This window comes from Anguilla rostrata, chromosome 16 (genome assembly GCF_018555375.3).
Source record: "Anguilla rostrata isolate EN2019 chromosome 16, ASM1855537v3, whole genome shotgun sequence".
Classification (NCBI taxonomy): domain Eukaryota; kingdom Metazoa; phylum Chordata; class Actinopteri; order Anguilliformes; family Anguillidae; genus Anguilla; species Anguilla rostrata.
The window spans coordinates 19,466,694-19,481,824 of NC_057948.1; the positions used below are offsets into that span (position 1 = coordinate 19,466,694).

At 41.9% G+C, this 15,131-nt stretch overlaps 1 protein-coding gene across 1 annotated transcript; it reads right to left on the reverse strand.

Moving 5' to 3' along the window:
- Positions 1-14: 14 nt before the first annotated feature.
- map2k1 (mitogen-activated protein kinase kinase 1) lies at positions 15-14,877 on the reverse strand. The gene is made up of 11 exons (XM_064313301.1): positions 14,328-14,877; positions 9,130-9,340; positions 6,975-7,121; positions 6,523-6,600; positions 6,331-6,382; positions 3,643-3,767; positions 2,450-2,654; positions 1,941-2,008; positions 1,760-1,818; positions 1,213-1,258; positions 15-869 (listed from the first exon to the last, which is right to left on the reverse strand). The coding sequence occupies exons 1-11, from the start codon at positions 14,420-14,422 to the stop codon at positions 756-758; spliced, it is 1,200 nt and encodes a 399-aa protein (XP_064169371.1). The 5' UTR covers positions 14,423-14,877; the 3' UTR covers positions 15-755.
- Positions 14,878-15,131: the final 254 nt, after the last annotated feature.

The window sequence follows — 15,131 nt, forward strand, 5'->3', positions numbered from 1 at the left end:
GTGTCCAAACAATATTGATAAACCATCAATTTATTATACGACATTAAATGTTAAAATTTGCATGATATTTTCTTCAAAATAGCAAAACATTAATCAAGTACACAAGTTGCTTTACAGTTTTATAATATATCCTTAAGAGCAGCTGTCTCAGGGTCTGTTGAAGGGAGAATGAAGTTCTGAAGACTACCAGGATGATAAGTAACAGCATGCTATACAGCAGACCATATAGCTAGAGCAGTGAGTCTCAACCATTGCACCTTGAAGCCAAACCAAAGCATGTTCAAAAGGCTGAAACCCATTTAGCCATGCAGTTTTAAAAGAAAAGCTGTACTTGAACAATTGCAGATTTCCAGACTGATTCTTAGTCTGGCTTCTGCAGGTTTTTCAATGAGCACTTTATTTTGAATATAGACCAGGCCACACACCCTGGGTTCTCATCCCCATGTTTGAATGCTATTACTTTGTCTTTGTCAAAATGGAAACTAGTCATGTCTGCCTTGATCCAAAGAACTGCTATTCTTTGAGGTCAAGTTCTCAATTTTTGAATACTGGTCAGCCAGTACCATCCAGGAGGTTGAGAAGCCCTGCACTTTACAAGAGATCACTCATCTCACACATCAAACAAAGAGGCAGTGATTTGCTATGGCAGAGTGACAGAGACCTTCCTTTTAAAAACGTGGAAAAACATTGAGAAGCGTTGGCGATTGCCAAGATGGGCCGCCTGGAGCGATGAGCAGCACAGCCTGTCTTTAGGCTCACACTCCCACACTGTGGGTGGGGGTGCTGGGCTGGTTTAGGCCGATGGTGGTGCACAGCCAGCCTGCAAAGTCCACCTCTTCTGCCTCTGACTGCTTGATGAAGGGGTGGACCTAGAAGAGTTAAAAGTAGGTACTTGGTTTTCTATTTTAAGCTATACATGTTTATCCTGGGTAACTGCGTTTTCCATATGTATTATTTCATGGATAAACAGGACCACATTTTTTTTTATGTACAGGGCAAATACATTATTAAACTTCTCAAATGAATAAGTAGGAAGAAGAAATCTTGATGCACACAGACACTAAGATGTTTGTTTGTTGCCTTTTATCAAAATCCTAAGAAATTCCAATGTAGATTATCCTAGTGTATCTAACGGGTGAGATTAAATATTTGCAGATGTGTATTAGTATGCTATACAGAGCTCATCACATGTAAGGCCGGGACAAGACTCACCATCAACTGTTTCAGGTCTGCTCTTTCTGCCGGGTTCTTTATTAAACTGAAAATACACAATCAAAAGTGATGTCATTTATCATATGCCAGTAGCATTTACTGAATAGGGACCTAATAAATGAGGTAGTGATTTTAATCCTGCAATTAACTTGTGATTACCCTCACGTCTCAATTATCTTGTGAAAATAATACACTTGGTGCTAGGTTTATAGCTATAGCAAAGTTTCTGCAATACCTTGGTCAAGCCTTATTCATTAACAGGGCACATTAGCAAACTGCATATAGCCATTCCTATGTTGTGCTGTGATTGCTAATTAATAGCTTATTACTTTGCTAATGGTACCGATGTGTTTGTTCCTAGGATAAAATAACTGTAACAAAATCTGAACATTTAAGGCAGAACTCTCACTAATAATTTGTAGCACCAGTAGATGGCACAATTTCTGAATTTTCAGTTGGAATAATGAATAACAAATTTCTCTCAGAACGGTAGCGTGCTTGTCATTGCGAACACATGGAACATTGCCGATAGAGTACTCATACTCACCATTTGTTAACAAAGTCTTGAAATTCAGAACCAAAGATGCCTGGTAGCTTAGGTGGTGGCTGAAAATAATGAGATGGCTAAATAAGTGCAGGTGAACACTTGCAACAAATTTAATATTGGGCTAAGAGGAAACCTCTGCTATTTTTAAAAATTTGCTAGAATATTAGAAAATGTTGCGTACCTCATTGACAATGTAGTCAAGCAGCTCAAAAATAGCCATGGGAGGTCTACTGTCTACTGGTCCGTATGCTGTCACAAATGAACAGAAGGTTAAAGAGAGGCATTGTGCTAATACTTGCACATCAGATTTGCAAACTGCTGGAGTGTGACCTTGTCAAGACCTGTTTGGAAACTATCCCATTTGCAGATAGTGTAGTACACTTCTGTTTGACTTCCTTCTGGTGGCTGCAGCACATGGAAACTGGCTTTTCAACCTGACCAATTTCCATCAGTGTTGGGAGGTGTACTTTAATACATATGCAACTGCAGTGTGTAGCTCTATGAACTGACAGATCTTTCCAGAGTGACGCGGTAAGTCGGAATATCGGTGGTGATGCAGAATCTATCAGCCAAACAGGATAGAAGGGAAAGGTCTGTGTAGCTTGTATGACCACACCCGGAAGGCATGCCAGACCAGAATGAGAGCCATGGGGCGATTAAAGGTGAGCAAGCGGGACGGCACTGACTCACAGCTGACTGGTCTGCCCGGAGACCTTGGTTTGTGGGCCTCGCTGGACGACGCATCACCCTCCACTGGGAAGCCAAAGATCTGTTCCAGCTCCTTGGCGTCGGGGGGCGGGATGGGGAATCGTCCTATGGCCATCTCCACCAGGGAGAGCCCCATGCTCCAGATGTCAGACTGGACCGAGTAGTGTGTTCCTTGCAGTCGTTCCGGCTACACGGCAACATGGTTAAAATGGTTTCAAACTGTAAGTCATTTCAACAGGATTTTTAAATCACTTGTATGCCATTATCCCTTGAACGGTAAAAACTGTTACAATATGAGGAGACCATGTTATTCAGGGGCTACAGATAGGTCATTAAGTTTAGGTCTGCAGATATCATATATAAAAAATATGAATCTCGTGCATATTCAAAGAGAGGTTTGATTGTGTTTGGTCTCACTACCAGCTGTTCTGGATAGGCTTGGGGGGCATAACCCAGACCATTTAATTTCCCTGCTGCTGCACTACATGTTCTTTCAGAAGTATTAAATATTGCCGCAGAGCTCTTTCAGCTGCAGTAGTCTTGATTGTGAAAAATCTCAATGCTGGCCACAGCCGGTGTGAAATATGATACCACTGCATTGCAGAGCAGCTTACAGAGAATGCACCTAAACGGTACACTGTCATCTAAAAATTGAATGGTAGGCTTATTATTGCTGCTATTATTATTATTATTATTATACATCCAGTGAAGGCTGCTAAACCTGTTCCTGGAGATCTACTGTCCCGTAGCTTTCTCACTCTAACCCTAACAAAGCAAACCTCATTTAACAGCAAGAGCTCTTATTGAGCTGCTAATTACTATAATCAAGCGTGCCAGATTAGGGTTGAAATGAAAACCTACAGGATGGTAGATCTCCAGGAAAAGGATAGGGCAGCCCAGTTAGTAAAGGTTAGCTCCCTCCCAGATATTATCCATTAACATCAGCAATGCCCCATCTATATGTTGAACCTGGTTTACAATTTCTTCATCACTTTGGCTAGACTGCCACACAACAGGCATGTCTTACAGCATTATGTTTCTAAGTGGACATGCATGCTATCAATATTATATGGCTCACATTGGCTTTTAACCACAATGTAATTCACCAAATAATGGAGTTAGACAGGGCATGGTCTGAACACGGCAAGAACAGTTGGGAGAAGAAGACCACTCACAGACATGTAGGAGCGTGTGCCTACAAAGGAGTTGGCCATGGAGTCGATGAGCTGACCACTCACGCCAAAGTCACAGAGCTTGATCTCTCCACGAGAGTTCACCAAGATGTTGGATGGCTTGACATCTAAAAAAAAGAGGGCGTGTCTTTCAGGGTGAGGTGCTACTTTGGTCCTTCAGAACACCCTATGGAATCCCCATTATCTATAATTTGTGCTTCATGCTCGCTAGAATAATGAGTGGGACACAGAGAATAAGCTGTCATTCGATTATTCAAAATCCTTTTATATGACTGACATACCTCTCAGCAGTATCTCACTAGTGTAATGGTTTCCTTGGTTACGCCCTGCAAGTGTGTACACGTTCGTGCGTGCACTTGGAAAAATGAGCTAGGCTGTGCCCAGTTCATGAAAAGCATGTTCACTTAGTTTGGAACTTTGCGTATGTATTCCTATTCCCCCAAGCTACAAATATACTGCACGTATACATCACATATATATGCGCCATATGCCAGCTTGATGCAATGTATTATTAAATTTATAACACAAAGTACATTAAAACATCGGTACCTTTCTCAGGGGCAGTGCCAGGGGTGGGCAAGATTGGGCATTGTCTTGCCCAACCAATCAAAAATTAACATCGCAAACAGCATGCACTAGCAATAAATTATTATGGTCCTACATGGGTTCTCCAAAGACAAACACATATGGTGCAAGAAATGTCAATAACTTCAATATGTAATTCATGTATGGCATGTGCTTTATAAACCTTTAGTTCAACAAACACAACAGTTACTCAACTTTATAACAGCTTCCATGCATGTAGAGTATGTATTGCAAACATTATTCATTTAATTATTTTGGGAAATGTCTTTAGCAGTAAGACTAGCATGGTCTTTTTACTGATATGCAATGATTGCTGGGAAATATGCCTATGGTTGTTTTTGGTTGTCCAATGTCAAGTGTCTACTCTTTATTGTGAAGATGAAGAAAAACATAATGGTTAGCTAGTTTTGGCAGGGAGATTTTAAGATCAGGTAGCTACTAGTGAGGATAAGAGCAAGAGGAGTCCTAGCTACATAGAGATTTCTACTCCTTTGTGGTTTTTAATAGAACCTCCATTCAACTTTATATTTCCCAATCCATCATACTATCTACACAATATTTCAGCTCTGCAAGCACACACATTTCACACATTCTTCAGAAAATGTACCCCTTTCTAGTTGGATTATAAAATATAGGCCTAGCTAGTTGGGATATTATTTGTTTCAGTGAACATCTGTTTACCTTGACCTGCATTCCCAATACCCCATCATTTAATACCGAACGGTGTCTACTGTAAATAATGCTCCCCTCCTCACTGCTCCATGATCACTACCACCTGTTCCCAGTTTTTTTTTCTTAGCCATTAAGGACATTGTTGAAGACATTTGCATACATTGAAAATGTGTTCAAGATTTGGGCTTATGTTTCTCTATGTTAAATAAGCACTGTCAATTCTTTGATTTATTTTGTTGCCTACTCACAACAATGCTGAAATTGAAGTGTGAAGTATGCTCATTACATTTGAAAAGGAAGCCCAACTGATATTTCAAAATGTCCACCCTGTCAATGCATTTTAGAACCGCCCCTGACCTTTCTTCTCCAGCAAAAAAAAGAAAAACTAACCTATTGAGCAAGCATCATGAAAAATTATGGCCTTAACACTGGTTTGAGTGCAGTGTTTATTACAGTGTTTCTGGTGATTTTCTTTGTGGTCTCTCCTCTAGTGGAGCAGAGGCGTGAGAACATGCTGTAGGGCATGACAGTTCCTGTGAAGGCCTAATGTTTCAATTCTTAGGTCATGGAGCAATCAGAAGAAAGAAGCAGACCAGAGAAATGCTATCGCAAATGCTTTCAAGTGGCTCATCCAAGTAAAGCAGTAGGTCCTGGTGCAGAGACTTGACTCATTGTCCAGAATTGAATCCTGAACAATCCTGACTAGTGCTGTGGTCATGATTCATGCAGTGACACCCCACTGTCACCCAGAAAGGGAGTGTTTTGATCGACAGGGTATTCCCTACCACATTGCACAGCAGTGATTCATCTGGTTGATGGTTGAGAGTCTGCCTATGTCAGCTGCATGTGTAGTCTGCCAGCACAGTGACTGCAGATGTTGAACTGTACAGCTTTGGAGGAGACCATCCTAGATTGTGCTCTTCGGAATGTGCTCTTGATGAAAGATATTACCGCAAAAGGACGAGCCTTCATATACCACTGAATGTTCAAAATTTAATGAAAAAGATAAAATCACAGAATAAAATGGAAAACTAATGTAAAGGTTGACAATGTCAGAGAAATCTCGTTAATATAGCAAGTCTGGGTTTTTGTATGATGCATATTTAGAGTTTAAAATATGAAAGCAAATAATTGCTGAAATTAGGAGTGTCAGTAATTTAAAAAATCTGGTCATGGATCGAGCACCACTTCATGTCTGCTGTGTTATTACTTCAATGGCAACATATTTGTCACAGAATCATCCCAGATTTAAAATACAATCATTTAAAAACTAAAATAGAACTAATCAGGATTTCACTCCAAAGTGCCATAAGAGGACTGACCAGCTATTCCACTTCTACATGTTTGCTAGCCATTTCAGAAGCCCAGCCAGAATCCTGTGACACTGGCAAGGGGCAGAAGCAGTTAACTCACCTCTGTGCATGATCTTGTGCTTCTCTCTCAGGTAGGACAGGCCTTTGATCACCTGCAAGAGGCAGACATGGATCAGCACTGTGTCCTTCAATAACAACTGATATAGTCTGAAGCAAGATATTAGCGTACGACCACTTAATTCTGGCAAGCGCATGTTTGCAGTTCAGTGGAAGTATTGCCTCAGATACCCACAGCAATGCTGACTTTGCCCAAGATCTGCTCTGGGATCTTTCCTGCTTTCTTCAATGACTGATCCAGGGAGCCCCCGTCCTGGAAGGGGATAAAAGGAGACAGAGTAGTAGTTACCAATAACATAACATAACATAACATAACATAACATAACATAGCATATTGTACGAGAACAGGCTATTCAGCCAAACAATGCTCGCCATTTTCCTGACTAAATTAGTGCTCTGATTACCTACAGACCAGATAGTATATACCACCGTATCAAGCCTAGTCTTGAAAATCCCCAGAGTTTCTGCCTCTACAATGTGACCTGGCAGGCTATTCCACACATTTACTACTCTCTGCGTGAATAAAATTGTTCCTAATGTCTGTACGGAATTTACCTATTGCTAATTTCCCCTCATTCTACTAACAGAACTGTGTTATTGGGTGGAATGGGAAGGTGTGAGCAGTACCATGTGCTCCATGCAGATGCTGATCTCTCCGTCGCTGTAGAAGGCCCCGTAGAAGCCCACGATGTAGGGGGAGTTACACTCATGCAGCACCTGCAGCTCACGGATGATCTGGTTCCTGATCGCCGGTTTAATTTCCAAGTGGATCAACTGCACATCAACCAAAGCAGCACTTGCTGATGTGCTCTGATATACACAATTGTACACTCGCACACAGATCAAGGCACCACTGATGAAAAGTCAAATTCACACTAGCGCACATATACACACATTGATAACCTTGAGCCCTGACATATAAGTGACACATCCCAGTCCTTTTCTGTGCTTTGAATGTAGACTCCGAACACCTGAGATGTTTTTATATTTATGTCTGCACTTAGGATGCAAAAACCATTGTTTAACATACAACTGTTCAGCCACAGTTTTTGGACAATTCATTGATTGTTTCTTTTCAGGAAGATGTTATGCATGGCTGCAAAGATCAAAGGTTCAATGTCTACCTGGATCATGGTGGGTACAGAAGTCACATGGTAGAACCAATTACATAAACGTGCCTGCACATACAGTCAAATGGAACAATATCAAAAATGGTTAATGCCAGGGACAAATACGTAAGCATTTGTACTAAATGAAATATGTGTCACACTGAACATTTCACAATTTGTTACCTTCTGGTGCTATAATTTGCACGCCCCCACATCATTGGAGCCCTGTTCATACATTTTCTACACTGAAACCGTAGACCGGGACAGGCAGTATTTCACAAATATGTAATTGAAATATGTATTTGCATGCGTGTCTTTCATATTCAGTATGGGTTTCTCACCACCTTTTAGTATGTTTTAATTCCTTTGTACAACCTGCAAAGCCACCTATACCTGCTTCTTTATTTGGAAGGTATTTTTAACAAACGAGATATATATATATATATATGTCTACAGCTATGTGTAGTACATGAAGAGAGGCGATGTCGTTAATTTTTCTGCATCCATAACACAATCTAAAATGGGAAATTGATACTTCCACTGACCTCAGATTTTTAAAATCAAGTATCTGAGATGGAGGCATAAAATCAGTTTCTGGTGGAAGAAAATGCTACATGCTGGCAGCGCTACATTATATCTGGTAGATTGTCAAGAGGCTTTTGGGTGGGAAACAGACAGCCTGCAAATGCATGCAGAGTGAGAAAGCAGGGGATACAGGGAACCGAGGTGTGACCAGTCCTCCTTGCCCTCATTAAGTAACACTGAGTCCATGGACTACTGTAGGTATCAGGTATACCCTGCAATGTATCAGTGCCTCAAATTCCTGAAACCCATGAACTTTCTACAGTTTTTCTCTGGGTGAGATACTGCAGTATAGTGTTGTAACTTGTACTGCCCTGCGCAACAACATCCATTTTGTACTGGATACAAATTCATATTATTTATGCAGAAGCTGCAAGCTTACAATCCAATATAGAAGACAAGGTTAATAGAATGATAATGATTCATCTTAAACAGCCATATATAACCAAATGTAATTCTTAGCACTGAAATTATTTTCAATGTAAGTGACACCTGCTCCATATGAATAACAATGTATTTTTATTTTTATATGGATTACAGGAGCCTTGTGAGTAATTAATTTTAGTATATCAATTATGTAAAGTATATAAATTATTTATAATACCATTTGTAATAATTACTCCAGTGTTAGTGCATAAGAGGCAACCTTTATAATATTTTATTAGTGACAACAGACACCTCTTATTCCGTTGATTTTCTCTTAATAAATAAAAAAGGGAGCTGTAATAAATCATATTCTGTTACGTGTTTAAGTATCATCGACCCAATGTATGCTGCTAAATTGGCTAAATATGTGTACATAGCCTTATGCACTGTTCCATGAATCAGCATGCAATTGGAGGCAATTAACTATCATTAACCTAGAAATTGAGATGATTCAGGTACATCACCAGTAACTTCATGAGCCTCTGGAGGACTTTGTAGAAGACCCGGTCAGTCTTTCCAACAAATGTAAAGTTATTTTTAAGTGCCCTAGCTGAATGAACCTAATTTCATTATGCAGTGATTGCATTGCCACTCAAATTCGGTAAAAAACGGTAAAGAACCAAAACAGCTCAGAGGTGCACAAAGGAAATGACATCATGGGTTACCTTCCTGGCCATGATGAGTCCAGAGGGTCTGTGTGAGACCTTGAAGACCACCCCACCATTGCCAGCTCCCAGCTCACAGATCTTTTCAAAGTCATCATCCTTCAGCTCGCCTACTTTCTGCTTCTGGGTAAGGAAGGCTTCCAGCCGCTTCCGCTGCTGCTCGTCCAGCTCAAGCTCCTCCAGCTTCTTCTGCAGAGCCTCCAGATTTGTCCTGAGGAAGAGAGCGAGAGAGAGAACAGAGGCAGAGAGAGAGAGAGTTTTAAAAAGGGGTCAAAGAGGCCATGTGAGAGAGAAAGACAGAGATACAACATGAGATTCCGGAAAGTTCAAGAAAAACACTTGGAATCCATTGGGACATCCCACACATGCACGCTTTTGAGGGTCTCCACCCACTAAAACAACATTACAGTACTACAGACTTTGTGTGAACTGTGTGAACTCCTTGAACTTGATTGACATAAAATCCTGAAATTCACCCTTTTGTTTGGCGTGAGATGGGAGGAATCCCTGACAGTTTTTTCACAACAGGAAGGATTCCTACCCTGCTCACAGTGACAATAAACTGGAATTAAAATGTGTTATTTTATCATCTCATTCAGCCCAGGAGCATTAATTACACACACCACAGCCGAAGCAAAAGTTAATTGCAGACTTCCAAATGAAATTAAATGAAACCGTGTCTTTGTGTATTTTATGTTCATTCAATCTAAAGAACTTGTATGCTTGAGTAATGTTCTTTTGCCTTTTTTAAACTTCTTGTTGTTTTCAACGTTTGAGCCCAGTATGAGAATTATATGGAAGTGAGACTCAGTATATGCTAAACAAATTCCTGAGAATGCAACAAAGTTCATTCATTCATTAAGATGATGAGGTTGTTTTAGGGGGGTACACTTCTGATTCCAAGGCTGAATCTTTCGACTGGGGGTATGTTCTGTAGCAGTCCCTAGCTTGAGGAAGCTGGAAGTTCCTCTGGCGTGCCTTGCGTCTCCCCTGGCCCTGTTGTCATGGTGATGCATTTCCTTTGCAGTTGGTTTGCAGCGTGAACTCCCCTGACCCGCTCTATAACGGTTGTTCTCCTTCTCTCTCCTGCAGCATACCTGCATCCACCTTTTTAGTCTACTATAGTACAGACAGGGTATTTTAGCATACAGGATAAGAGCCAGACTGCTTATTATACTCTCAGAGTCCATTCCCAGTCCCATTAGGAACCCTCTTCCTGGCCTGCTTCATGTTCGGATAGTACAAATGTCCGTGCATTGAGATGAATGTAAGACATTGCTCTTATTTTATTAAAAATACACAGATATTTGTCAGACCTCTAACAAACTCAGAAAACAAGCTTTTCTAAATCCCAATCTAGGCAACATAATGTGTCTATATTAGAGTGAGTCGTGAGCTCTAGGGCGGACTGAGTGCATCAAGGACCTCTTACCTCCACTGCATTTGAGATGCAAATCATGCTTTTTCAGAGCTGGTTTAGGCAGCCCATCCTGAGTGAGGGTTATCTGCATTCATCTACTTGCATTTCAAAACGATCAGAGAACAGTACCAACATCAGCAGAGATGCTTCATCAGGTATCCTTGGTTGATTAGTCTCATTACAAAGGCCAGCAGGACTGGACAGCATCTTAGATACAGTCTCTCCATCTATCATCACAGTACAGCCTGCCTTTCTATTTGTGCCACATCTTCGCTCAGAAAAAAAGAAATGGATGAGCACTTGTGTTCTTTTTAAGAGCAGCAGAATAACCATGGAGACGAAATGTTGAGTGTGTGGGCTGCGTGGGTGGTGTAGGTGCCACACGTAGGCGGGAGCTGTTGACTGGAGGAAGAGGGTCAAAGATATGGGAACATGCAGAGAACACTTCTCCAAGCTTGTGGGAAGGACAACAATAGTTTTTAGCTCCAGAGACTGCTGAAGATGAGTCAGGAATCAGGCGTGATGCACGACTGCTCAATCCCTGCACAAAGTCTACCAGGAACCTGTATCCTCCCTATTTCATTTCCAAAGCAGAGCTGCACCCTAAATTTAATAGCACAACTCTTGAAGAGCAGCATTTGGCACCGCATTGGAAGCAAAGATGAACACATGGTCACTCTCTACATTCTCCATAGAAGTGTGTGTACGCAGAAGTGTAAAATATTCATTGCTGATCTGAAATTCTAGCTGGGGGCTGGGAACCTCCAGACTGGCACAATTCTGGCACTGCCAATCAGAGCTTTGGGGATTGGGATGGGTGAAGTCATCTCCCACCACTGTGGGGTCTGTGGGTGGTCCTGCCAGGACACCAACGGAAGAACACAGGCCTGGACACTTAACTAAGCTCTTAAGGACGCCCACATGTCAAACTGAACGCACACTGCAGCAGAGCAGCAGCACATTGCATTGTTTCCCCTCTCTCCCTCTCTCTCCCAGCCCTCCGTTTCATGTCACGACGCCTGCTTGTTAAAACCAGAGCCTGCTATCTATAGGGCTCTTTGCAGAGAATTTTACAGAATGATGCCACTGGTAGCTCAGCCACATGTGTGGCATATATATGGGTGAGCCTGTGTGTTTGTGTGTGTGTGTGTGTGTATGTATGTATGTATGAATGCTTATGTGTGTGTGTGCATGACTGCCATCAGAAAACTCTTTGAAAATGTCACAGCACAGCCAACAGGAGTGGCATCAAATGTTATCCAGCCACGGGGATCAGCACTGAAAAACAGCTGCTTCTCTTGGAGGGGGGTTGCCGAAGGGGGGGGGGGGGGTCGTGACAAAGGCCACTGGAGCAATGAGGCTGGTGGGGGCACGGCTGGGTGGTGCCATGAGACAGCAACAGAGAGATCCATTCAGTCAGCCTCACACACCTCTGAGGCCGTGATTCCTGCAGCACCAGCCCTTTTCCATGATCATCAGACAGGCTTTCATGATTCCCCTCACCTCAGAACCCTGTCGTTCTGTTAGTCTGAGAAGCCAGTCAACATAATAAAAAATTAAAAACCCTCAGCCATACTCCTTGCTCCTGCACTACCAATCAGTGTAAAAACAAGTACCTCCAGAGACACAAAGCACCTAAGAATAGCCCACCTTTCTCGCACACAGGTTGTACATGTGGAGGGGGAGGGGCTGAACTCAGAGCTACTGATTTAATTAATTGTGTGTCCTGGATCCTCGTGACATATCTCTTAATGCCTATGGCACAAATTTGGAAAGATGTGTCTTATGAATTTATTGGCTCTTCTGACTGGGGCAATGTGCAAATTTCAATCACAGCAGAATCATAAAATTGTTTTTCAAACCACCTGTCGCTGCCCACAGTTTAAATGGATGCCACTGTAAGCTGGAACTCTGCTCTCCTGTCTACCTACTGGTTCTGACAGGAACCAAACTGGTGCTCCTCTTTGGCAGTATTTCAGCAGATGTTTCTTGTAGAAGTGGAGTCTACCGTGAAGTGCGAAGAACATGCCGGGTGTCAGCAGTGACGTCGCCTGCAGGATCAGTCCTTCCGTCCTGTCCAGCTGGTTGCCAGAGTATTGCAGCATTACTCACAAAAGAGGAATTCCAGTAAAGCCCCCCACACCCACCCCAAACCCCACCCCAGCAAACCCCCAGTACCAAGTTTCACAGCTCTGGAATCTGAATCCCTGGCCTGGTTCCACACCAACATTCCACAACCCAGCACGCCACAGCCTGCCCACTACCCTACTCAGCACTGTGTGTGTGTTTGGGGGTGGGGGTGAGAAAAAGAAGACATTGTGCTGGTATGTGTGCTACACACACACATACCAGCACAATGTGCTACACAACAGGAAAGAGAAGATCCGCATCCACAGAGGCTTCCGGAAGCCCAATCTGACTGCTGTGACACAATTTAATCTGTACTGCCTGTTCTTAGCATCACATGTGCAGGTGGCAAGCTGTACACAGCTGAAGGATGCCTATGAGCCCACCAGTCCTGCCATTTCATCACCCAAATTTTGGTCACTGCCCTCTGCAAGCCCTCCTACAGCCGCTTGATTAAGGCGTGTTGTCCACCTGCACAGGCTGTAATGAGCTTGCTCAAACAAAAGCCAGTGATTTGCACAGCTGGCTCATGGCCCAGAGGTTTTTAATGGTTGCCCCACGGTCATACAATGAGAACAGCCACAGGGCGGTCGAGCGCCAGAGACAGGAGCCACTCCGTATTATCACTGATTCTGTCTAAAGAGCTGGCAACCAAATGTGATAATTTCTAGGGAAGTGGCAGACATAATTTTTTGCAGTTTAAACAACAGAAACTAAATAACATGATTGATCCACCATGGGTGCTTAATGTGCTTAAAAAGTTAGTTACACTCATTTCTGTAAAGCAAATCATACTGTCAAAATGGCTCACCATTCATTCAAGGAATGGACTGAGTTCAACAACCTTTTCTGAGTTCTCCACTCAGAGGGACCTGTCTTTTCAGTTGATACTCACAACACACATCTCGGGGTTGAAAAATGGAATAGACTGGGCAGCATGCTTACGGTGCCTCTACAGTAGTCAACTGACAGACCACTGCTCATGGGTGATGAGACTTGATCGTTTGAGTAAACAGGTAGCCCATTATGCCAGCAGTATCCATTAACAGCAAGAACGTTACAAATCACATGCAATATACAATAAACACACGAATTTCAACAGAACTTTGCACTTCCTCATTAAAGCCTAAAATGTGTCGTATCGTTCATAATTTGATTATCCAGTCTTGGGTGACAATAAAACATAAATATAATGTAAGTGAAACGTATGTTCTTGGATTAAAACGAGTGACGTTCAGCCACAAGAACCACTTTTTAAAAATATAAATAATAAACTTGAATAACAGGGAAATTCAGTGCATAAAAACATTCATTCTGTGCAAATATCAATGTATTTCGACGCCGCTGAAAATCAATTCGACAAACGAATTTCCCAATAACAAACTCGTTACTAAAGAAGTTGATGGCTACTAGCTAGTAATTTATAATATAATGCGCCTTTACTGTTTATACGTGAAGCCTGTATATAGATTACAAATAAACAGTTTTTGTATGAGGTCTCGTGTTTAACGTGCCAATAAAATAGTTGACCAGACTACAAAAAACGCATACATTTTTTTCTTCAGTGATAGGTATTAGTGAAAACCCAAGGATCAACATAAATCACTTCTGAATTACGAAAAAGGAAATGACCATCCGTGGATTTACTTACTCCGTAGCGCTGGTTCCGTTGATAGTGTTTCCATCAGGAATTGGGTTGAGCTGGATCGGTTCAGGCTTCCGTCTCTTTTGCATCCTGTCACCCATATGCTAAAGAACCTCACTTATTATGGTAGAAAAATATATATAGCTTTAAAAAATATGTTGCCAAATTGCAAGCTGTCCAAAAGGTTTAGCCTGAGAAAGAACACGCAGCAACGTATCTGTATGCACATACAGTGCATATATTAGCTATAAGCTTAGTAAAATTCAACCTGTGACTCTTTAATAATGTTGTTCGTTCAGTAAGGATAATACAGAAATTGCCTCTTCACGACAATTGTGGTACAGAGATCATCCGTGGATGGGTGGATGGCACTGTTTTTGAGAGAGCTGTATGTACCTTCATGAGCACTAGTTTAAAGCAGCAACTGCGCAGATCTGCTAAAGTCTACGTGGATGCACCGTTTGGAGGATGGGCGTTTTCTAGCCCATCCATAGGATATGAAGATGCGTAGGTCTGCGCAGAGTCTCTTCTGAATTGATGCTCGCGAACAACATGAGTGTATCCAGTTAGCTTACCACGTCACGAAAATATTTATATTTGTCTTCCGGACAGCAGTACAGTCCGTTGTGAAGAGCTCCCCTGTCGGTATAGAGTGGAATAATCGTTTTTTTTTTTAACAGTAACTTTCATGTTTATGAAATACAAGATAACTACATCTTGTAAAAATGTACATAAGACGTTTGTCCTGGAAACCTACGACAATCCGTAGCTGTATCCATTTATTGAAAAACTTAATCAATTGGCTTTTGA

Bases quoted from the DNA above. Each gene is read 5' to 3' on its own strand.
- map2k1 (XM_064313301.1), bottom strand. From the start codon at position 14,422: ATGGGTGACAGGATGCAAAAGAGACGGAAGCCTGAACCGATCCAGCTC. The intron at 6,383-6,522 runs GTGGGTATCTGA...TGCCTCTTGCAG, and splicing joins TGGGCAAAGTCAGCATTGCT to GTGATCAAAGGCCTGTCCTA. The intron at 2,655-3,642 runs GTGAGTGGTCTT...GTTGCCGTGTAG, and splicing joins GCACACGCTCCTACATGTCT to CCGGAACGACTGCAAGGAAC.